Source organism: Nelusetta ayraudi, unplaced genomic scaffold (genome assembly GCF_046127955.1).
Source record: "Nelusetta ayraudi isolate G7.1 ecotype Tasmania unplaced genomic scaffold, CSIRO-AGI_Nayr_v1 ptg000057l, whole genome shotgun sequence".
NCBI lineage: Eukaryota > Metazoa > Chordata > Actinopteri > Tetraodontiformes > Monacanthidae > Nelusetta > Nelusetta ayraudi.
In genome coordinates this window covers 2,395,703-2,419,000 of record NW_027466107.1, presented here as the reverse complement: position 1 = coordinate 2,419,000, position 23,298 = coordinate 2,395,703, and the positions used below count along the sequence as shown (strand labels likewise).

The 23,298-nt window shown below is 45.2% G+C and overlaps 3 protein-coding genes and 2 long non-coding RNA genes across 5 annotated transcripts in view; 4 read left to right on the top strand and 1 right to left on the bottom strand.

Moving 5' to 3' along the window:
- LOC142896876 (uncharacterized) overlaps positions 1–23,298 on the top strand; it is a 267,438-nt gene that overhangs the window by 28,296 nt on the left and 215,844 nt on the right. The window lies entirely within an intron of this gene.
- kdm8 (lysine (K)-specific demethylase 8) lies at positions 1,184–6,803 on the top strand. The gene is given in 8 exon segments (XM_076038609.1): positions 1,184–1,299; positions 2,405–2,886; positions 3,495–3,667; positions 4,803–4,969; positions 5,051–5,094; positions 5,596–5,745; positions 5,864–5,956; positions 6,052–6,803. Coding segments are annotated over 7 exon segments (1,248 nt in total). The 5' UTR covers positions 1,184–1,299; positions 2,405–2,430; the 3' UTR covers positions 6,217–6,803.
- Positions 9,143–16,236, bottom strand: LOC142896733 (UNC93-like protein MFSD11). Its single transcript, XM_076038608.1, has 13 exons — positions 15,665–16,236; positions 15,019–15,074; positions 14,775–14,882; positions 14,613–14,692; positions 13,448–13,544; positions 12,546–12,604; positions 12,274–12,418; positions 11,927–11,976; positions 11,061–11,126; positions 10,838–10,963; positions 10,045–10,219; positions 9,811–9,946; positions 9,143–9,568 (listed from the first exon to the last, which is right to left on the bottom strand). The coding sequence occupies exons 1-13, from the start codon at positions 15,752–15,754 to the stop codon at positions 9,416–9,418; spliced, it is 1,341 nt and encodes a 446-aa protein (XP_075894723.1). The 5' UTR covers positions 15,755–16,236; the 3' UTR covers positions 9,143–9,415.
- Positions 9,392–10,652, top strand: LOC142896735 (uncharacterized). Its single transcript, XR_012928387.1, has 2 exons — positions 9,392–9,529; positions 10,032–10,652. It is a non-coding gene; the product is annotated as an uncharacterized LOC142896735 (long non-coding RNA).
- Positions 17,030–21,624, top strand: ubfd1 (ubiquitin family domain containing 1). The gene is made up of 7 exons (XM_076038638.1): positions 17,030–17,300; positions 19,243–19,515; positions 19,606–19,814; positions 19,910–19,975; positions 20,067–20,172; positions 20,287–20,369; positions 21,208–21,624. The coding sequence occupies exons 1-7, from the start codon at positions 17,285–17,287 to the stop codon at positions 21,316–21,318; spliced, it is 864 nt and encodes a 287-aa protein (XP_075894753.1). The 5' UTR covers positions 17,030–17,284; the 3' UTR covers positions 21,319–21,624.

Below are 23,298 nucleotides of genomic sequence, written 5' to 3'. Positions count from 1 at the left end.
CGCGAGGATTCTGCTGTTTACAGAGAGAACGAGCGGGAATGCATGAAACATCTTCAAATCCCACGAGATTCCCAGAGAGGATGGCTGTCTCTCTCTTGTTTCCATCTGTTTTACATACAAAAACAGCTCTACGGTTTGCAGGGAGATTATTTGAATTTCACACAGTGTTTGACATTTGATAATGGTGCCGTGTGTTTATAGATTCTGCTCTTCTTCCTGAATGCTGAAGGTTCCCTATCATGTTTGTTCAGTGGTTCCTTCATCATAAAAAAAGAAGGCAACTGAATATGGAAAACTCAAATATGCTGTGTGGCATCAAATAGACAAACCCAATTATTGTTTTAGTTTTGCACGAGTAGATTTATAACCATCTGCTGGCTCGGGGAATCTGCATGCGCAGAGAGTATTGAGAATAGCAGGGGCGATGGACAGTAAAAGGGGGCGGGGGGGAGAAACAAATATTTGGGAAACAATTGCACCATCATTTGCTCTAATGGGCGGATTGGTGCATCATAATGTTGTTCACTTGTTGCAGCTCGATTCATCTCTCTCTCTCTCTCTCTCTCTCTCTCTCTCTCTCTCTCTCGCTCTCTCTCTCTGTTCGTGTGTGAGTGTGTCAAGTCTGTAGATGGAGACTTGTTTCATTTCAGCTGACTGAGCTTAAGCACAGCTGGCTGATAATCTATAAAGGGAAAAGAGCTCAAGTGAGAGAGCAACACATTTTCATGCTACAAGGCTGCGACAGATGGGACAGAGTAGGAGCCGAGCGTAGGAGGGTGTGTGTGTGTGTGTGTGTGTGTGTGTGTGTGTGTGTGTGTGTGTGTGTGTGTGTGTGTGTGTGTGTGTGTTTGCGCACGCGCGCGGGTGTGTTCACAGTTTGACAACAAGTCTATCTACTATGTTAAGTGTGTGTGTGCGTTCTTGTGTGCGTGCGTTCTACCTGTAAGACGTTCCTCAGACCTCAGCTCGCTCCAGTTTATGGAGTATTCTAAGAAAATTATGTTTCTGAAATATAAAAAAAATATATTGAGATTTGAAAAAAACGACACAGCAACCTTACATGCAACTCTTCTTTCTTTTCTATTCTTTTCTTTTCCTTCCTTCCCTCCCTCCCTCCTCCTGGAAGCGATCCATGCGCGGTGTGCGGAATCAGTTATCGAGGTCCAAGTTTCCGCCCGGTACAATTTTGTTGACGGACAAAATTGTAGTTAGGTTTGTAGCAGTTTGTGACAGCTCCTCTCGAGCTGTATTATTCATTATTATCAGTCCCCAGTCATGTCATAAATTACTAAAGCGCAGGTACGTAAAACGTATTTTATTTTTCTTGGAGCGATTGTTTTCTTAAACGTGTCGCTTTAAATGCATTTCAATATGATCTTACAAATAAAGCTAGAAGTTAGAAGTTCATAACAGTATTCACGTGTGCAGTAATACGCTGCGTGTTCTTGTTCCCAATAGTCATGATGTCACATTGAAGCTGCGGTTATTTTCTTCCATTAATTCGAACGAAAGCAAAACAAAAGAGCCTGTGTATTCTAGGTGTTTGTGGACTCCATTAAAAAAAAAAGAAAAAGAAACAACCCCAGACAAAGAACATAAATAATCGAAAGAGACACAGCACACACATTTATTTAAATATATATATGTGACTAAACATTCTTCTTCAAACTCTGCTTATCTTGCCTAATGTCCTCCATAATCACATCTGACAGCTGTTCTGAACAGTTTGACTTTCTGTTTGTATTATTGTTAATGTAAATTATTCTCAAAGTCAAGGGGGTTGATCTAATATTTATACACATTTAATGGAGGCCACGACTCCTTCCTGGGGAGCACTGCACAGTCCTTAATGAGATATTAGACATTTTTGTGTATCCAGTGTACCTCCGTTAATCCAGTTCAGTTTGCCTCCAAAGTTTCACAAGGCTGGCTTCCTGTACTTTAATGAAGCAGGTGCTCAGACTTGGCCGCCTCCCCAGAGCTGAGCGGTCCAAACGTGGCTGGAGCCGCACGCAGGTGGAGTTGGCAGCGGAGAGCAGCCGCATGACACTGAGTGTTGTCGCCGTGCATGTATCACACTCAAAGCTCTGGCTTACAGTCGCCTCGCCTGCGCTTCGCAGTTGCCAGGATGGAAGCGGGGGGGGCTCCAAACTGTTCGACTCTGTCGGCAATGGGGTGGAGTGGGGGATACAATTGTGCTGAATATGTGGGGGGGGCAGGGGGGGGGGGGGTTTGCAGGTTGTGACATCACTGGAGCATAATGACAGTGGCAGCATTTGTCTCTGTAAACCTCTTTGTGTTTTATGTTCATTAAGCTGTTGATTGCTGTTTTTTTTTTTTTAAAGTAGGGGGGTTTGTTCGATCAGACACTGTCCTAACCCACCTCCACTGACTGTCCCTGCAGCATCCGACTCACACACCCTCGCCACCATGACCTCGCTGTGGTCCAAGATCTCCGCCATCCTGCCCCCCACTGAGGACCAGTTCCCGCTTGAGTTCGGCGACAGCGTGGACTCCTGCGTGGTGGAGATGCTGAGGCGCTCCAGGCGGCAGCTGTACGCCGACGCCCCGCCCGCCTGCCAGTTGCTCAACGCCAAGATCGTTTTGGATTTTTCATGGGAGAAGCTCAACACGGGCACCTGGCGCCACGTGGACAAGGAGTGGAGGCGGGTCTACTCCTACGGCTGCCTGTTCAAAGCGGCGGCGCTGTGTCAAGGGGCTCCGAGCGCGGACCAGCTGCTGCAGGCCGTCAGGACGTGTGACATGGGCCTGCTGATGGGAGCCGCCATCATCGGCGACGTTCTGCAGGTTCTCGTTGGGATTCTGCAGAGAGAAGTCAGGGACTCGGCTAAAGATGCAGACGCAGAGGAACACCCTCAGACCAAGGTTGGTTGTCTCATTATTAAATATGTCCATCAAATCTGTTTTCTATTAGCGCTTGTCCTTGGCTCAGATTTGTCCAGAGGTGTGTTTAGTAAAACTGTCTCTTGATTACTTGCACAAATCTGCCCCTTTTTTTCAATTACTTTATTTATCAGAAAGAGGACTTTAAAGTCCCAGTGATTGTCACATCCCGAAGGAAGGGAAATTTGTCCTCTGCATTTGACGTGCAGAAGGTCAATGAGGATATACTTTGTATTTTTCAAAAATGAGATAAAATGTGATTGATGATCTTTTTACTTTTTTTCCACTCACTTCAAGTCTTATTTAAGATAAACGCACCGGTTTTAATGTACTCCATTACCATAATGATAATGAATTTACTTTGAGACCAAAGAAATCAGCCATTTTGCATATTTTAGGATATAAAAGTCAGAGTTCCTCCCAGTAGGTTTTAGCCCTACTGTAAAAAAAATAAATAAAAAAAATAAGATAAAAAGATAAGACACAGCGTTGTCGTGCTGTTTGTTCTGCCTTTGACTTCTCTCACTTCCTCACTATAAACGAAGCATTAACAGCTCAGCCTTCCCCGGCTGTTTTGGCATCATTAACAGAGAATAAAGATCGAGCGCCCACACGTTCCCGTGATCAAAGAAGAGCTGGCAGTTCCCAGGATAAAGTGCCCTTCGCTGGAGAGCTTCAGTACAAACTACCTGCTCCCCCTCAAACCGCTCATTTTAGAGGGGATAATTGACCACTGGCCGGCCCTCAACCAGCACCCGTGGAGGTTGGTATCTGCTCCGGTCGGGAGTCATCACTGTCTGTGTGTGTGTATCATATCTGGGTTGCCAGGTCTTGTATTTTGCATTGTCCTTGATTAATTAATTCATTAATTCATTAATTCACTTAACCAGGGTCTTGGAACCGTCACAGACGATGCAATACACTTGAGTTATTGCGATATGTCTGGAATCGTGATATTTATTGTCTTCCTGTGCAGCACCTGCCAGGTTTTGTCAATGCTGAAGCCACCAGTGAGCACTTAGCACCATCTTGTGGAATGTTGTTTTTTCATACATCTCATTCTTGTACGCAAAAAAGCTACATTTCTACTTCTTTCTTCGAAGTAGCAAACCCGACATCTTAAATCAGTCCGATCCACAAACTGTCTCCATGTTATGCTGTATTGATTTTTTTTTCCCACCCCCCGGCCACCTCATGTTTAACTCATTGGAACTTGTTTAAAATGCCCCCCCTCCCTCTCCCCCCACCCCGCCTGCCCCGCCGTGCCCGTCGTAACTGTGATTTAAGCGGCGCAGTAACACCAGCGCGGTTTGCTTTTGCGCCCATCCAGGCTGATTTACATGTGTGACTCTGATGCCGCAGCGTATTGATCTCATCTGTTTAATCTGAGAGGACAAGAAAACCCGTGCAGGGCTCGACCGTAAAATGCACATTGGTCCCAGTTCCCCGAGAGGGACGCCTCCACCCCATCTCCACACGCACACCTCACCCCTAATTGCCTGAAGATGTGGGCAAGTGGGAACAACATAGAATGAGTTAGAGCTGGTTTGCTTGTGCGCAGCGTCGCTGATTGATCGACTCTAATGTGTGACACCAGAGTGTGATATAACTGCCTCTCCATTTAAGATATCCTTCACTGTCCTCCCTCTCGCTGCTCACTGCTGACAGCTGACATACGGCTGCTGGCATCTGACTCACAGCCCCAGTGTGGGTGGAGGCAGAGGAGGAGGAGGAGGACATCCGCAAGAGCACACATGATAGATTTTTCTTTGTGCAGCGTTAGAATCCTGAATTTTCACAGGCCCTTTTTTTTTTTTTTTTTTTTTTTTTTTTCCAACCTGCAGTGTTGCAGCCATGTGTCATTTGTGCCCTTTTTTCCTTCTCATCCATCCACAAAGCGTCGATTACCTGAGAGCCGTCGCGGGGTGTCGCACCGTACCCGTGGAGGTGGGGTCCAGGTACACAGACGAGGAGTGGTCGCAGACGCTGCTCACGGTCAACGAGTTCATCGATAGATACGTTGTAAAGAAGGCAAGTGCATAAAAAAAAAAAAAAAATAACGAGAGCTAAACAGGCATGGTTTTATTTCTGATGTATTTTTTTTCCTGTTATTTTTCTGCACCGTGCACAAACACCCAGGATGGAGCGAAAGCCGTGGGTTACCTCGCTCAGCATCAGCTTTTTGATCAGGTACGCTGCCTTCTTGTGAGAACACCGTCGGAACATCCTTTCAGCTTCCACATTCAGACACGAGTCAATCAAATACCAAGACTGAACTTTAATAAAGGGCATCTTGTTGAAGTGAAAGTCTGTTGTTTTGGGATGATTCATGATTGATTATGCAACAACAGCCTCTGTTAATTGCGAGTAACTAGCTATACAATGTCAACAACTGCAAAAATGAGAAACTGGAAACAGCGCAGATTTAAGACAAATGGTTATATCAGGAATAATAGCAGCTTAACTCTGCATCTGCAAAGGCAACAAAAAGCATCCAAAAACAAAGTGGGTCACCTGAAGGTCACCTCATTAGCTTATTCACTGGAAGGTTGGGAGACAGCAGTGCAAATGCAACGGGCAGAGGGGAAACATGGAAAAATGTGGGACGCTTTTGTGAAAAACAAACAGAATCCTGGGTCTTGAGAACGACCCTGCCAGTGCGCTCTCTTCCTCCGACTGATGTTGCATCAGATCCCCGAGCTGAAGGAAGACATCCGCCTGCCCGACTACTGCTGCCTCGGCGAAGGGGACGAGGACGAGATCACGGTGAACGCCTGGTTCGGGCCCGGAGGCACCGTCTCTCCTCTGCACCAGGACCCTCAGCAGAACTTCCTGGCTCAGGTGAGGATAACGGCGGCGGCGCGGCTCTGTGAACGCAGTTGGTGTCAGTGCTTCTGTCGCGCCGGTGCAGCTCTGTCTTTTTTTCACCGGGTGGGATTTCCCTCCGTACATACATCAGGTGGTGGGGAGCAAATATATTCGACTGTACTCCCCAGAGGACACCGAGAAGCTGTACGCTCATCAATCTCAGCTCCTTCACAACACCAGTCAGGTGGGATTGACAGTCCATGGAGATGTGCAGAAAACACACACACACACACACACACACACACACAGCATTACAAATGTGTGACTCCTTCCATGCAGGTGGAGGTGGAGAATCCAGACCTGGAGCGCTTCCCGGAGTTTGCAAAGGCTCCGTATCAGGAGTGTGTGCTGCAACCCGGAGACGTGCTCTTCATCCCAGTCCGCCACTGGCACTACGTCCGATCCCTGGAGCTCAGCTTCTCCGTCAGCTTCTGGTGGTCGTGACAGCAGATCCCTAACGATGGAGAAAATCTCGCCGTAAAAAGAGAAGAAAAAAAATGTGAGTTTGAGTCGTTTCGTTGCCTTAGCGGAAGGGAATCAATCAGCAGCCGTTAACTAATTTCGAGCCAATTCTCATAAAATGTGCGACAGGCAGCGATCGCACTCCACTGATCCGTGAACAACAGACACACGCCGCTGAACGATTAGCTTTAATTGTGTTGCTGATGATTGCAGCGGCGTCTATTGTGTGGAGAACTAGCAGCAGGAAAGCAAACGGGGAAGGAAAACAAAAAAAAAACAAGCGAGCAAACAGCAGTTGACGTTGTTTTTTGCGCTCGTTACATCCTGCATGTAATTACGGCGGGTTGCAAGTCATCTCATTTGAAAGGATACATTTCCCATTTTCAATTTAATTTGTGTTCGCAGCCGTCTCGTTACAAATATTCTCTCGGCTTCCCGATTTCCATAATTCCTGGAAATAAGGCGCGTCGTCAAACTCAATCAAAGCGGCCGAGCGAGCGTGAGCGAAACAGGAAACACGGGACTGTGGCCGAGCTGGCGGCCGAGGCCGTCAGGAGCAGACATTGGTTTTAAACAAAGCCTCGTCCTCCACATCATCCAGCAGAGGAGCCCACTCCTGGTTTCAACACTGCCAGCTTTTTTACAATCCAGCCACATTCACTGCTGTGTTGCCTTGTCACTTGAACGTGTGCGCGCGCACGTCACTTCAATTATTCAACGCGTCTCTCGTACTGAAACACTCATTTGTAGAAAGACATTTTTCCCCCCAATATTAATAAATTGCTGATTGTTTTCATTGCGTTTTACAGACCGCTGTCACTCTGAAAACTCCCGACCAATGTACCGACTTGCCTGTAGAACCACTCTGCCACACGAAAGCAGATAAAATTTTAATTCTGTGAATTTGATTAAATTAATAATGAAACAGTGTGTCGATCTCCGGTGCTCCATGGGGCCACAGCAGCAGCTCTGCCTGTGTTGCTGCTGTAGGTGAAGTGAAGGCACAAGAAGTGTGAAATATTTAAATAAGGCCCTGAAAATAATTTACTGAAAGAAATCATTTTTTTAAACAAATGAATGCTTATTTTTGATTGTTTGATCTTTTGTTTGTGTATTGTATTGTTGAAGTAACTTCAAGATAATCTGATCCTCTGACTTTGGGGTTTAAACTGAAGGAAAGAGAGAAGACGTGTTTGTCTGTTGCCCCTTTTAATTGCAATATGATTTTTTTTTTTTTTAATCCTAGATGTGATCAATAATAAGCATCGCAGCGATGCGGATAAAATCTACTCAGCAGCTCGTTTCATTTCCTGGCGTTCAGTCCGGAGATGTCGTGCAACAGCAGCCGATGTCGTTCCGGGTGTTGTTTGCGTGCCGTCACGCAAACACCCAGTTAGCTTGCGCGGCTCCCCGCAAATGACGTGTGAACCCCGGCAGAATTCCAGTCTGCCTCGCGCTAAATGGCGAGTAATTCACTTATCTTCGCCCCGCGCGCTCCACTGTTGTCAAGTATCTGCCGCAACTTGACTCAGGATCACACCAAACTGCTTACTCTCGTTATAATGTAATCAATAGTCAATTACCGCTGAAGTAATGCGGCGGCCCTCGCGAGGCTCCCACCCTTCCTCACCTCCACCAAGAGCCGTTCTCCACTCCAGCTTATTTATTCATTCATTTATTTGTTTATTTATGTATTAATCACCCCCACGGATTTTCAAATAAATCTGGCAAATCAAGCTGAAATCCAGAGGATTTATCTTGTTTATGATACAATAAAGTGACTGCCTGGCCGTGAGTAAATCCACTCAAATCAGATGTGTAACAACTGTTCCAGGTGTTTCTCAGTCCAGTTAGCCTGATAATTTAGTGGGGGTGGGGGTGGGCATATATTCTGCAAGATTACCTGCATAAATCACACCTCCTCTCTCCTGTTTTTCACAGGGGCTTGGCTGTTTTATATGCAACAGCTTTGAGCTTCTTTATTCATTACAAACGCCAAAAGGCCGAGTATAGACATTTGCTTGACAATGTACAGACAACTTTATTCATTACAAATGCGTGCACATGAAAACTGGAAACATGCAGCAATTACAAAAACATTTTGAAAATGATTGTCAGGCTTAAAATAGTGTTTTTCTAGTGGTGATATGCATAATTTTGCATTAATTTCTCACATCTAGCCCCAATTCTTATATTATACATAGCAAGTAACTGTTTTACACATATTTTATTATACTTTAGAAATACAAATATATTTTTTTTAATAACAAACCTGAGCTGGCAGCATCATGGATGAAAAATTAAAGTGGTTACTAGAAAAGTCATTAGTATTACAGCAATTTTAAATTCAGGCAGACATTAGTAAAAAATAACAAAAGAACAGGGATTAAAGGATTACAATGAACATGAATTTTCATGTTTATCGTCAACAGTGCAGACTTGAAATAAATTTTTTAGCCTCACTACTTTGATGTGGGTGCAGGATAAGCAGTGATAGAAAATTGGCTTGATGGACTTTGATGTGGTAATTATGTGAAACAGGTGGCAACTTAAAAATGAACTTTAATCTTCCGACAAAATTGAAAAGTGTGAAGAAAGTTTTTACTCCCTAAACCGATTGTTATGTGTTAAAGGTCCAAAATTGACTATAATTCATTTCATTAATGTTTTCTAACAAAAACTACATAAAAAAAGTCAATCTTTTACTTCTTTTGCTGGTTGCACTTTTCAGAATGTGCCTTCTGTGACATCACAGAGGGCACCAATACCTCTTCAAGGACAGTGACCACAACCCCCCGCCCACCTTGCCTCTGTCTCAACCATGTGAAAGGTCCCACAAAACGTTGGGGGGTTGTAAACAGAGGGCTAACTGCACAGTTTTGTTTTGTTTTGTTGTTATTGGGGTGGGGGGGATCCAGAAAGCTTACAGGGCAACTGTAATTAGAAGTCTGCTCCACTGGAGTCAGGGAGGGTTAATAAAAATCTGAAAATGGTAGATGAGTCTGTTGCAGGACCTTAAAAGTTTAAATTCTGAATGAAACAGTCGGACCTTAGACGACATAATAGTGCAAGACAATAATAAAAAAACAGCATCTATGATATCTCAAAAGAAAAAAACTTTTTTGCATGTCTAACGGCCCTCCTTCATCCCTAGAGGCCTCAACGAAAAAAAGACAAGAGTCTACGGTTCCAGCAAATCTATAGAGAAGTTCTCCATCCTCTCCACCACAAAGAAGCAGAGCGTTCCAGCGAAGCCCAGCACGACCATCAGCAGGAGCTGCCACGACAGCATCAGGTGGCCGCAGTAGAAGAAGGCCACGGCTGCGCAAACAGACTGGCAACGAAAGAGCGACACTGTCTGAGACACTGCACATCTTATTAAATACAGAAAGCTGCAAAGGCACCAGTGTGTAGGATTTAGCAGCAGCCAGTGGTCAGAAGAGAGACCGCAAACAATGTTAATGTTTGTTTGAATGTTTCTTTGTTTATGATGCAAGATCGTTTCCTTTCTGTGACTTTCTCGAACTAAAAGCACACGCACACACATCTCAGACGGTCGGCGAGCGGAAACTTTACCTGAATGAATTTGAAGATGGCGAAAGCGGCCGTGCTCTGGTCGGCGTAAACGCGGCCCAATATGCTGTAGAGCTGCGTGTTGAAGCAGCTGTCGCCGAGTCCGAGCAGGAAGCTGCACAGCAGGGCGATGGACACGCTGAGGAGAAAGAGGTGGACGCGGGACGTTAAGAGCGTGGCTCGGAATGTCTGAATCCTCCTCCTCCTCCTCCTCGTCCTGTCAGGCTGCTCCGTCACCTGGGCGTCAGGTAGGGGCTCCTCTCCGTGCTGCTGCCGAGGACCACGGGGGCGTCGTCCGGGATGTTGAGGAAGATCAGGTAGAAGGCCACAAAGTGGACCACCATCCCCAGGAAGACCACCGAGGTCCGCCTGAAGCGACTGTTCTTGCACAGCAAGCCAAACAGTCCTCCGCCTGCCGCAAACAAAGACGCCTTCACTTTATTGCACCGCCTGCTTTGGCTGCACACGACGGACAGATCAGTCTGTTCAAGGTCCTGTATTGTGTAAAATTCACTTTGTCTCTCGTGCATACGAAAAAAAAGTGTGTGAATTCAGCCATTTGTGACATCACAGAGGGCACTGAGGCCTCACTAATGAATCTACCAGGTTAGTGTCAGCTCCCAGCCATATTTTGCGGTCTTATTTTTATTTATTTATTTTTTGTTTTTTACCGATAACGCACCCGACAAGGTGATTGATTCCTACACTTGATTGATTGTAAATGTAATCAAGTGTAAGTCAAGGGGTAGGTTTACCATAAGCCTTGGCTGCTTGCCTATCCTTTTCTTTTTTATGTCTGTCATTCATACCAAATAAAACAATCATTCGTTCATGCGAAACACTAATTTTAGTGGTGCTGGTTTTTGATTTTTATTCTGGTGTATTTTTTTTCCTTTTTTCAGCCACAGTAGAAAGTCAGGCTTAATTTTCTGGTGAGTAGTTTTTTTGTTGTTGTTTTTTTTTTAATACCTAGCCATTTTTATTTCACGCCACCGGTTGGTCTCTTCCTCATCGTTTTGCCTCAACTCACCCACAATTTCTCCCACGCCGACCACGATGCCCGAGATGCCGATCAGGCCTTTGGCCGCCGCTCCGAACTGCGCCGTGGCTCCGATGCACGTCCCGTATATCCCGCTGTAGAAGGACAGCTCCAGGCCTGGACGACCGGGAGTTCGGAGTGAGCTGCGAGCTCCGGCCGCAGGCTAAATGGCTAAACTTGCTTTATTACATCCATTGGTTCTGATGCTACTTACCACTGTAAGCCATGCAGGGGCTCAGGAGGAGGATGGTTTTAGACTTGAGCAGCTCCAGGATGGTTTCTGGAGAGGTGACATGGTTCATTGATTTATACACTGAGTATTATATATTCCTCAAAGTCTTGTTCTCTCTTGTTCTCTGTGGATGTGCCAGTAAAGCTGCATTTAAATGCGGGCGAGAGGAAAAAAGGAGAAAGTGGTGTTTGAAGAGGAAAGATTCCCCACTGGCTGTGTTTGCATATGACTGGGTGCACGAGTCAGCGTGCATCTCCCATCAAGCCACACACCTGTAAGGCGAACGTACACAAAATCACACAAAGACAAAGAGCTACGTGATCATGCAGACGACTCCAGGCTGCACTGACGGCGCACAGTGTGAGTGCAGCAGAGTGCGGTACTCTTTTTTTCTCCTGTTGACAAACTGAGACAAGATCCGAAAAAAAACTATAGTGCTCTGCAGGAGTTTTGATTTTTTTTTTTTTTTTCCTCCTTCTTCTTTCCCCCCAGAAGAGAAACGAGTGCCTGGGACTGCCTGCTAGTTTCAGTCAAGTGTGGGAAGATGGTGCCAGCAATTCAGCCAAACAACTGAGAGCGAGAAAAAGGTAAAACACGTCAACATTGTGGGAGATGCTTTGTCTGGTTTTCAGCCCCTTTTATGTTGTCGCTCTGGAATCTGACTCACGCATGTCACAAAAAGCTGTTGCAACCTGAGGATCTGTCAATAACAACAGCAGCAGCAGGAAGCATGTTTTGTTGTGCCATAACGGAACATTTTTGACCCCAAATTAACTGGCGTGTGTGGTGTAGAGCAGATCAGCTGTTTTAGTAGAACTATGATACTCATGGCATTTGATCAAACTTACGGAATTCCGACTTGGCGTCCTGGATGGCACTGTTGGCTCTGTTTTTGTACCTGCACCACGGAAAACAGGTCAAACGTCATCAAGGGACAAACAGGTTAAACGATTAATAAATCAATTTGCTATTTCAGCAAAGGAAAACTGTTTTATCATCTGTGCGACGGCTCCCTGTAGGATTTATTGTAAAGCTCTTAAAACATCAAACTCAGCCAATAAAATCAAACGCTCTGCCCAAGTCTCCGTGATGATCTACAGATTTTAAGCACGGGTGACTTTTAGCTGTTCGGTCTGTAAGATTACGGGGCGAACAAAGAATACTTGTAATTGAGTTCATAGATAAATAAAATTACATCGTGCGGGCCGGGAGCAGCAAGTGTCCCTCCTCCTCGGAGAGCATCTCCTCCTCGTGGCTGCTCGCCTTCAACACCAGGAAGCTCAGTGTTCCCAGGATGGAGGCGATCAGCAGACACAGGAAAATGTTTTTTCTGCTGCTCTCTGAAAGGAAAGGGTAAGGAAAAATACGCTTCAGTTAAACCAAACATTTTTTTTTCGAACACGCTTGAGCTTCAGCAGATCAATAATTGCCAAATACACAACAAGCCATGAAACAAATTTCCCTTACCTGGTATCTCTGTCCTTCCATTCCAGTCAAAATAGATGTAGAGATTGCCAAACAGCATGCTGTTAAAAAGAAGAAGACACAACTGAGGTTCATTAAAAAAAAAAAAAAAAAAGGAAAGAAATAAAAGCGTCTCATCACACAATCTGCTTGCTGACCAGTTTTTTGGATCCGGTGGTCATAATTTTTAATCATCAATCGTCAAAAACTTACTACCATCTCCTCCTACCGCCGAGCAAGTGGAGAATTACGATCATGTGACCTGACCAAAAATGTCCAAAATAACGTAAATGGGTGACAGAGTGAGACTTTATACACAACAGACTTTTCCAAACTGCTCAATAATCATCAGAGCATAAAAGAGCATTTATTGAAAATGTATAAAAATGAGAAAGAGGCAGGATAGGTGAAGAAAAAGCCTCTGCATGCACGTATAAGAGGGCGGCTGCACTGAGTCTCTGTCTTCACCGCTTCAAATACAGAACTCAGATGTACCTGAAGCGGTGTCACTTCAGGACACAGGAGCTATTTTAAAAAGATAACACTCTACATCCTGACGTTGTGTCTTCAGACTGTGTAGAAATGACTCCAAGTCACCTCAGCACAGGTGGAAGGCCAGTTTAATTATTCTACTTAGCCAATTTGCATATTTAGACAAACGACAATTAATTGTCTGGACCGGATTACCTCGGCAGACGCAGATGGTGTCACATCCAATCAACTGGTCCTTTAATTACACAAGTTTTGAAACATTTTTGCCCAGATAAGCTTGACAAGACTCAAGCCTGATGCACCTTTAAAATGACATTTCTAAAACATAATATTTATGTGTCTGCCACGATTCAAATGAGCCTGCAACATTCAAAGATATAAAGCGACGTGAGATAAAGTGCATGTGACGGTACCTGCACTGTAATAGAGCCCAGAACATTCCTGTGTTCCTGTTGATGGTGGAGACCTCAGAGTTTTCCACCAGAAACTGTCCTTGAGCCGTCCACAGCACTGAGGGGAAAGTAAGTAAGTCAGACAGGAGAACTGAAGGCAGTGGAGGGAAGAAAAACACACAGCACAGCAGAGTGTAAGAAATGAGCGTTCTCTGGCGCCTGTGACCACAAATTAGCCCCGGGAGCGGGTATAAATTCAGCACGGTGCTGCGGCGAGAGCTCACACTCAGGTCTCGGCGGAGGCACCGTGTGCCTGGCAACACTATTTCAAGAAAACTGCTCCTAACCCATTTCAGAGCTAATTTGGGAAATGCTGTTTATACCCATCAACACATCCCAGTCATGATAATCCTCTCCTGCACGCTTGATTAAAGGCTGTTCAGATCGCAAACACAGAGAAACCGAGGCTCCCATAGGCTGCCGGCGGAGGAAGCCAAGTATTTACGAGTCTCAGCATCTCCAGGCCTATTGTTTTAAAGTGCCGAATCCCGTTCAGATGTTGATGCGGGTGCGGCGGTGTAAACAGGATGTCATTCAGGCGCTGCCAAATCCACCCGATTCTGAAACATGTCTTGAAGACGCGTTGCGCCAAGCTCAAAGAATGACGAGATGATTCAACCTGCGAGGCAGCTTAGAAAAAAAATGGGTAATAACTCTCTATTGTTTTGCAAGCAAATTTTAGATGTTTCCCCCAGAGATGCCCTTTAGAACGAGAGGATTTTCATGCTTTTGTTAAAAGGTCCCATTTTGTACCAATTTGCAAACCTTCAAGTGGAGCATCTCTCACAGAGAAAAGGTCCTCAACTGGACTCATTTTCTAATCTTTATTTTCCGTCCTTACACAGGCTTGTATATTTAGTGTCATCTTGGCCTCCTGCAAATAGTATTTTCGCCAATAGTCCTGCTTTTATTGGAATCCAAGAGACTTTCACATTGCTGTGACTATTCTTCCCCAGATAATCGCCACACAGTTACATGCTGCAAGTGGCTGTGATTCGCAGGCACATAAATACAGAATAAATGAACAGTGGCTGGATGGATGATTTATTGATTCAGTCACACGCTGGGGCTGTAATGCTTGAAAGCAGTGGTGGTGGTGGTGGTGTTGGTGGGGGGGTGGACTCACTGGCTGCTCCCACGCCGATCAGCACGGAGGTGAGGTAGAAGGCCCACGTTGCCGGGCTGATGAACACAGCGATGTAGCCGCTGGACACGGAGCACAAACAGAATTGAACGCCTGAAGCTGAAGCTTCTCACCTCTCGACTTAATGACCACAGCGGTGTTTACCTGTAGAGGAGGCCGCTAAAGAGCATGGTGATTTTTGGTCCAATTACTGCAACCGCTGTCGGCGCCAGCAAATTGGAGACGGAGAAGACCCCATAGATGATTCCTAGACTGTGTAGCAGCCAAGCAGAATTGTTGCTTTTGTTATACTTTATCAGAAGACAGACACCAATTACTGTGAAATATTGAATTTTGCTCATTTTTTCTTCATCTGTTTAAACTTCTTAGCTGTGGACTGTGGACCTACCTGTAGTAGCCACTACCGCTGAAAGTGGAGTTCTCCACGCTCTTTACCACTGTTTGCTGAAAAGAAAGTGTGTGTGTGTGTGTGTGTGTGTGTGTGTGTGTGTGTGTGTGTGTGTTGGGATGCAAGAAGCACGAGGTTAGATTGAACAAAAGAAGTCATGGTGATATTCTCAAGTCTGCCACTCAATTTGATCATTCCGCTGACCAATTAAGGAAATTAGATACACGAGATGCGCCTGATCTCTTATTGGCCTGCGGGACTCCTGCCAATTAGGCGCGTGCCGTCATTCATCTTTGCATTTATCTGCTTAAGAGCCGGCCAACATAGATATGTATTATTTTCCATGTATTCCATATATTTTAGTTTTGTTTGTTCGATGTTTCAAAGTAAAGCAGGAGCGTATTTGTTCAGTATTCATCAGCGTAAACATGATCAGCTGAGCGGGATGAGCTCCTGTGAGATCAGCGCAGAGCCACTCCGGGTCCAGAGGTCTTTTCCCACTGGAGCAATAACACTCCGAAATAACTTCTGCACCCAGGAAAGTCCCTCTTTGAACCGAAAGACCGCGATGGTACGACGTAAGTGCAAAGTTGGATAAAAGTGAGTTAGAGGGAGAGAATTCGGGGTGGGGGGGGAACAAACTTACTTCGATGTTTCCGCATGTGGTGAACGCGGTGAAAATAAAGAGGAATCCCAAACCCAGAACCACCACGTTGAAAGTCCTTCTGTCTGCCATGGTTCCTCTCAGCGACTCATTTCACACTAAGTGCTCCTCGCAAAAAGGCTTGCGCCGACTCCGGTGAGTTGCAGATCTAGGGGAAATAGAGGCCATCCGGATCTATTACAAACTCTAAATAAATCCATTAAAAACCGGCCGCGCCAATAAAAATTATCTCTTCTGAGTGTTTGGTTCCACTTCTTGAAGCCGCAGCGGTGTGATGGAGAACCAACTGCAGCGCCGCCCGGGCCCTGCCCTTCTGTCACACCGAGGACGCATGACAACTTGTGACTTTTATTAAGAACTTTTTTTTTTTTTTTTTTTTTTTTTTACACTCGTCCTTTCTCTCTTGCGCTCTCCAGTCCGTCCCGATTCGTCCTCCTCCTCCTCACACCCCCACCGCTGCTTCTTCTTCATGGGTGAACTGGAGCGGTTTAGCTTTGCTGCCTTCCAGAGGTAACTGGGAGGATAGTCCTCACATTGGCTCCAGGTACAACAGACTCATAACAACGATGACTAACAAAAGAGACGTTCCTTTGTAAGAGGGAAAAACTGTTCTTGTTCTTGTTGTTAACAAATAAATTCACTTATATACTAAAGAGTTGGCCACACTGAGTACTAGAAAATAAACGAAAGAGAATGTGAATATTTCTTGGACTATAGTTTTCAAAGATTTGCGTAAAAAATAGTTATATGCATTTCATAAAGTTAATACTAGATGTTAAATAAATTGTTTTAATTTAAGGTGTCGAATGGTGACGTCATAAATCTTGATTGAGAATCATACAAAACACATTACACATATTGAATTTTAGTTTTAGCCCAACTTAGCTGCGATAACGTGCATAATAATAACAACAGCAACTATGTAATTACAGCTTTTATTTATTGTATTATTTAATATTTGTGATAATTATAGTGATAATACTAAATACCATAGATAGGTGCCAATAGTTGGCGATAACACATATTCGAAACCTCACAGAATGCAGGAGAACAAGGAAGAAGAAACGCTCAGCCAATAGCCAGCGAGTAAAGTGCCACCTCTCGGCGTCTCGTCTCGTCTGTCACAACAACAGAGAAGCGCACCAAAGCGAGAGGACAAACCGCCACACATTTCCGTTTGGCCAAATTTCTCGCGCTTGGAGTTTAATTAAAGCATTTTATTGTTTCTTGGAATTTTTGTGAACCATATTTACCGTGAGGCAATCACAAGCTTACCGTAAAAACCAAAGATGTTTGAGCGGGGGAAAAAACTTAATTTGCCGTGTTTCGATAACTTTCGAGGACGCATGCGCACTTTCATGCCTTCTTTCCCGTCCTCGGCAAACTACAGCTATCAATGTTTTAATGTTGTAAGGGTGAGTCTGTTCTCACTTGATGTCACTACAACCATACAGTTTTTTCATGTTTTTGGCGTGCGACTGTGAATCTCTTTCCCCTTGACGACTTCCGGCGTGTTAGAGTAGTTGCTTCCTGGACACCAGAGCTCATCCCGATCTCTGTAATCTCTTTGCCACAACCTACAACAGATTGTACACAATCATCATGGCGACCCAGGATGGTAGGTACAGAGAAAATATCCGCACGGCAGTAACTCGTTGACATGGTTCCAGTGAGCCCAGCCACTGCGCATGAATAGCATGTCACCGTGACAGTCGCAGCATTTCGTGTTTTCGCCCGTGTCACTGATTCGATTGTCTATTCTGCGGTTGTTTCCCCTTAAAGTGCTGAGCAGTGCTGCGGCTAGCTAACGTCAACGGCGGCTAACGTCTGTCAAAATTAGCATGTGTCCGTGACAAAAAGAAATCGGGAAGCTACTTTGTGATTCATGCTCGCGCTTTTGTTTCCCCCCCAGCCAATTTTAGCGGTATCCCAATTAAATACGGGCAGTTTTCGGAAAAGTGACGCAGGAGCAGCAATGTGCTGTAACGGTTCCGTTCGATGCCCTGCGGCGTTTACAAAACCTCGTTGTTTAATCGAGGAACGAAACATTTATTACCAGGTCGTGTGTCTATGTTTGGCGCGGTTTTGCCGTCATCGCCCTCTTTCTTTTAACCCGTTACATTAAGGCCTGACACTGTAAAAATGAAAGTCGCCCACGGAAAGTGCTGGAAAGAGCGCGTAGAGACGGAGAGATAAAGGTGAGCTTTAAAGCGAAACTGCGCGTAGTAGGGTCACTTTTTGGATGTCGAGTGACACACAACTTGGAATTTACCTTCACTGAGTCGCCGTGAAGTGTATCTATGCAAAGGCGAATAAAGTGAAATTGTCAAGCTGTCAACTCTTTGTGGCAGATTGGCATTGGGGCCTTGTCAGGAAACCCCGGTTGATTAAGATGGATTTCCTTCATAGTGCCGAGTCACACCAGACCACGGTGGTGGTTCTTCTTATCTTGTTGTCCACCAGGCTCCTTCGCAGCTGTTGGGCTGACATTTGCTCTCCTGGCTGCTTGTGGAGCTGTTTTAGGTTTTGGTTTGGCTGTTTATAGATCCTCCTGGCTGAATGAAGTGACGAGTTCATCAGTAGGTCCATTTAAAAGACAACTAGTTTACGGACATTCTCTGGGTTTTTTTAAAAAATTTATATTTACTGTAACTAAATTGTGTGAGAGTGACAGCTAGAACAAAAGGAAACGTGTAGACGTTGGTGAGAACAGCAATGGAACAGACAGGAGACAGAGTTGGGGCTAGCTGAGATTAAAATGTTGAGCTTCTCCTCAGTACCGGGATGGAAAGGATGAATGGATCTGGGTTGGATCGGTCCAAGACTATTCAAAACATCAAATAATGAGAGGTTGTCAGACTGCTGATGGGAGATTCCATCCGCCTCTTCGTCGGTGTTTTGCGGCGGAGGGTATGAGGGCAGTGAGGTCAAATGCAAAGAAGAAATCAGCTTGACAGGTTGATTGTGTGAGGAAGTCATGAGCCAGACTGTTGTCGATGCAGGTTGCCTCTTCAGTGAGGGGAAAGTCTTTTTGTGAAAACTCACATTATATATTAGTTATGGTCTTGAAATACATAGAACACATTTTCTGTGAACAAAATCTTAAATGATTCCCTGTGTGTGTGTGTGTGTGTGTGTGTGTGTGTGTGTGTGTGTGTGTGTGTGTGTGTGTGTGTGTGTGTTATCTCGGGATGTACGTGTTTCTATGCACGTCTGGTGCAGAGTGAGATCCGATCGCAGGTCGTCACAAGAGCCGCTCGGCCATGCCAAGTGTCGACTGATGGAATTAGAGCTGCGTGCTTGTGATGGGATCACTCCGGACACACGGCCAAATGTGAACTGACAGCATTATTCAACCAAAGTGTGTTGTACAATACACTTCATGTGCTGTTTCAAGATCCGATGTAAAAACACTGACTGACTCTGAGGAATTACTGAGCACACGGACACTGAACGCTTTTTGCAGTTTTGTTCTATTCACAGACTGTTCTCGTATCCTTTTGTCACGGATTTTTTTTTAGCCGCACTCACAACGTTTCAATGAATATTTTCTTCTTCAGGAAGTGGGGAAGTCTTAATGGAGACAGAGGCAAAGCCAGAAGGAGCCGAGCCGCTCGGGGAAGACGCAGGAGGAGAAGACGCAGGGGGAGAAGACGCAGAAGTTCACACAGACGCCACAACTCAGGACTCTAGTATTAGCAACGGCGACGATGCAGACGGCCAGCAGGAGATGGTGGATTTGAAGATTATCTGGAACAAAAACAAATACGATCTGAAAATTCCCATTGACAACACCGGAGCTAAGCTAAAAGAGAGCATTCATTCTCTTACGGGTAAAGCACTTTGCTTCGAGACAGACGTGACCTTTGCTGGTATTTTTGCTCAGGCTGAAGTCATCAAACATCCTTTTATGTCCTCTCCAGGTCTTCCACCGTCCATGCAGAAAGTGATGTACAAAGGTTTGCTTCCCGAGGACAAGACGCTACGTGAAATCAAGGTCACTAATGGTGCCAAAATAATGGTGGTGGGATCCACGATAAATGACGTGTTAGCTGTGAATACGCCCAAAGAGGCCATTCAGCAGGAAGTGAAGGCTGAAGAAAACAAGAAGGAGCCATTGTGCAGGCAAAAGGTGCGGAAAAAATGGCAGTTGTGCAGAGTTTGATAACTTGGATCTGGAGCTTTGATTTAATTTATTTAATTTTTGTGTCTGTTTTGTGATTTCAGCAACACAGAAAAGTGTTGGACAAAGGTAAACCAGATGATATAATGGCATCTATTAAAGGAGTCAAGGTGAGGGAACAAAAAAAAAAACAACAAACCAAAATGTTGCGTTAGGTTTTTCTGCTGTATTTTAACACCAGCTGCTTTGCTGTGCGAACAGGAACGACTACCAACAGTGCCTCTATCCGGGATGTTTAACAAGTCCGGTGGAAAAGTTAGACTCACGTTCAAACTGGAGCAGGATCAGTTGTGGCTCGGAACAAAGGGTGAGACTGTGGCTGACCTCGTTTTTTCCCCCCTTTTTCTTTTCCTAATTTATTGCTGAAGCAACGCGCCGACAGTTCAACCTGCCTTTGTTCTCAACGTGTTTCCCTCCACAGAGAGAACGGAGAAAGTCCCAATGGGCTCCATTAAAAATGTAGTGTCTGAACCCATCGAAGGCCACGAGGACTATCACATGATGGTGAGGTCTCCTGCTAAGGCATGCACGTCACACTCTATCCGTGCTACAGGAAGTTCAGTTTACAGTTGTGCATGTGCGTACGTAAGAGGAATTTTTAAGAGGATTTCAAAAAGCTAAGGATCTGAAATAAATTGATGCGATGCATCACACTGAACCACATATACTAAATAAAAGACTTATGTGTGTCTGTGTGTGTGTGTGTGGCGGCTGAGCCGTTCACTGAACCTTCTGAGGGGCGTGTGTGTGTCTGTGTCAGTCAGGAGTTCATCCCTTTGCTGTTCTGTGCACTCCAGCCAGGCGGGAAATGTCAGCGCCTTCTCTAAATTAACCTCGGTGTCTGTTTGCCTCCCGTGTTTGACAGCAAATCCCTCGCTCAGATTGCCGTCATTGTTTTTTTTTTTTCTGCGTGTATCATGTGAAAGGAAATGTGCCATACAGCTGCACCCACGCAGAGACAACACAGTCAGGTGGAGGACGGGGGAACTGATAAACATAAGATGTGTTGGCACAATTTTATGCATATGTAAAAGTCTTTCTGTCTGTCTAGTTTTATTTCAGAGCATCCAGGTGATGCACTAAAAGTTCAAAAACAAGAAACTTTATCGGTATTTTTAAACTTTGTATCAGTTTAGATGTAATAAAGAAATGTTATTACAGAAAAACATCACATTACACCTGAAACGTGACATCACTGCCCTCGAACATTTTGAAATTTTAGTCTTGAGTTTTTAAAGTGAAATGCTTTTAAACCCTCTCTGAGTTACAACTGATGATGTTTGTCTGCGCTGCTTTTATTTGAAATAATTCAATCCAACCCTGTGCTCTCCCCACCGCCCAGGCTTTCCAGTTGGGTCCAACGGAAGCGTCTCAGTATTGGGTCTACTGGGTGCCATCACAGTTTGTCGATGCAATCAAAGACACAGTACTTGGAAAATGGCAGTATTTCTAATGTGCCTCTTTTTTTGATGATGAACTGGGAGCGAGGAGGAAGAGAAGGAGGAGCTAATGGAAAAACTGGAGCCAGGTGAAAGGACCTTGGAATACACATTGGAAGGAAATGGACGTATGCCCGTGGACTAATCATCTTGTTTTTAGGTTAAAAGTGCACTATGCGTCAGCATAACATTGCTCAGCCCTGTTGATCATGTAAGGTTTTCAGCAAATCCAAGGGAATATGATGAAACAATTGTACAGAAATTGCTAACACTTTTCCTCAGTTATTCTTAAAGAAATAAAAATTATTTAATGAAATAAATGCACTTGGCATTGTTAGTTACTTTGCTTTTGATTCGGGTGTGCGTAAAATGAGGCCTCCTATTGGTCAGTGACAAAATGAGGGTTCGTAATGGTCAGTGTAAAATGAGGCTTCCTATCGGCTCATGTAAAACGAAGCTTCCTATTGGCCCGCGTAAAACCACAACTTGAGCCAATAGGAAGCTCATGTTTTTTATTGGCTCGAATAAAATGAAAATGAAGGCCTATTAGCTTGTGTAAAACAAGACTAACCCTAAAGAAGCCCCAAATTTGACGTGGGTGTGTCTTGGGGGCTCCTGATGAAAAAGCAAGTGTCCCAGAGTCTCTAGGACAGACATGGGCAAACCACGGCCCACGGGCCACATCCGGCCCGCTGCGTGTCTCTGTCCGTGGTGAAGCCAGGGTTTCGGGGTTCCTCACGTACTAGAAGCCCCAAATTTGGCGTGGGCGCTTCTTTAGGGATCCTGATGAACCTGCAAGTGCCCCCACGTCTCTAGGACAAAGTTGACTTTTGACCCCCATAGACTTGTATGGCATTAGGGGTAGCGTTAAGGCTGAAATTAGGGTTAGGGTTAGCGTTAAGGCTGAAATTAGGGTTGGGGTTTCGGGGTTCCTCACGTGCTAGAAGCCCCAAATTTGGTGTGGGCGCTTCTTTAGGGATCCTGATGAACCTGCAAGTGGCCCCACGTCTCTAGGACAAAGTTGACTTTTGACGCCCATAGACTTGTATGGCATTAGGGGTAGCGTTAAGGCTGAAATTAGGGTTAGGGTTAGCGTTAAGGCTGAAATTAGGGTTGGGGTTTCGGGGTTCCTCACGTGCTAGAAGCCCCAAATTTGGCGTGGGCGCTTCTTTAGGTATCCTGATGAACCTGCAAGTGGCCCCACGTCTCTAGGACAAAGTTGACTTTTGACCCCCATAGACTTGTATGGCATTAGGGGTAGTGTTAAGGCTGAAATTAGGGTTAGGGTTACGCTTAAGGCTGAAATTAGGGTTGGGGTTTCGGGGTTCCTCACGTGCTAGAAGCCCCAAATTTGGCGTGGGCGCTTCTTTAGGGATCCTGATGAACCTGCAAGTGGCCCCACGTCTCTAGGACAAAGTTGACTTTTGACCCCCATAAACTTGTATGGCATTAGGGGTAGCGTTAACGCTGAAATTAGGGTTAGGGTTACGCTTAAGGCTGAAATTAGGGTTAGGGTTTCGGGGGTTCCTCACGTGCTAGAAGCCCCAAATTTGGCGTGGGCGCTTCTTTAGGGATCCCGATGAACCTGCAAGTGGCCCCACGTCTCTAGGACAAAGTTGACTTTTGACCCCCATAGACTTGTATGGCATTAGGGGTAGCGTTAAGGCTGAAATTAGGGTTAGGGTTACGCTTAAGGCTGAAATTAGGGTTAGAGTTTCGGGGTTCCTCACGTGCTAGAAGCCCCAAATTTGGTGTGGGCGCTTCTTTAGGGATCCTGATGAACCTGCAAGTGGCCCCAAGTCTCTAGGACAAAGTTGACTTTTGACCCCCATAAACTTGTATGGCATTAGGGGTAGCGTTAAGGCTGAAATTAGGGTTAGGGTTACGCTTAAGGCTGAAATTAGGGTTAGGGTTTCAGGGTTCCTCACGTGCTAGAAGCCCCAAATTTGGTGTGGGCGCTTCTTTAGGGATCCTGATGAACCTGCAAGTGGCCC

Coding starts and splice junctions, on each gene's coding strand:
- LOC142896733 (XM_076038608.1), bottom strand. CDS start 15,754: ATGGCAGACAGAAGGACTTTCAACGTGGTGGTTCTGGGTTTGGGATTC. Junction 15,075..15,664: donor CCACATGCGGAAACATCGAA/GTAAGTTTGTTC, acceptor CTTTCTTTTCAG/CAAACAGTGGTAAAGAGCGT. Junction 11,127..11,926: donor GGACGCCAAGTCGGAATTCC/GTAAGTTTGATC, acceptor TCACCTCTCCAG/AAACCATCCTGGAGCTGCTC.
- ubfd1 (XM_076038638.1), top strand. Junction 19,976..20,066: donor CATCTATTAAAGGAGTCAAG/GTGAGGGAACAA, acceptor CTGTGCGAACAG/GAACGACTACCAACAGTGCC. Junction 20,370..21,207: donor ACGAGGACTATCACATGATG/GTGAGGTCTCCT, acceptor CCCACCGCCCAG/GCTTTCCAGTTGGGTCCAAC.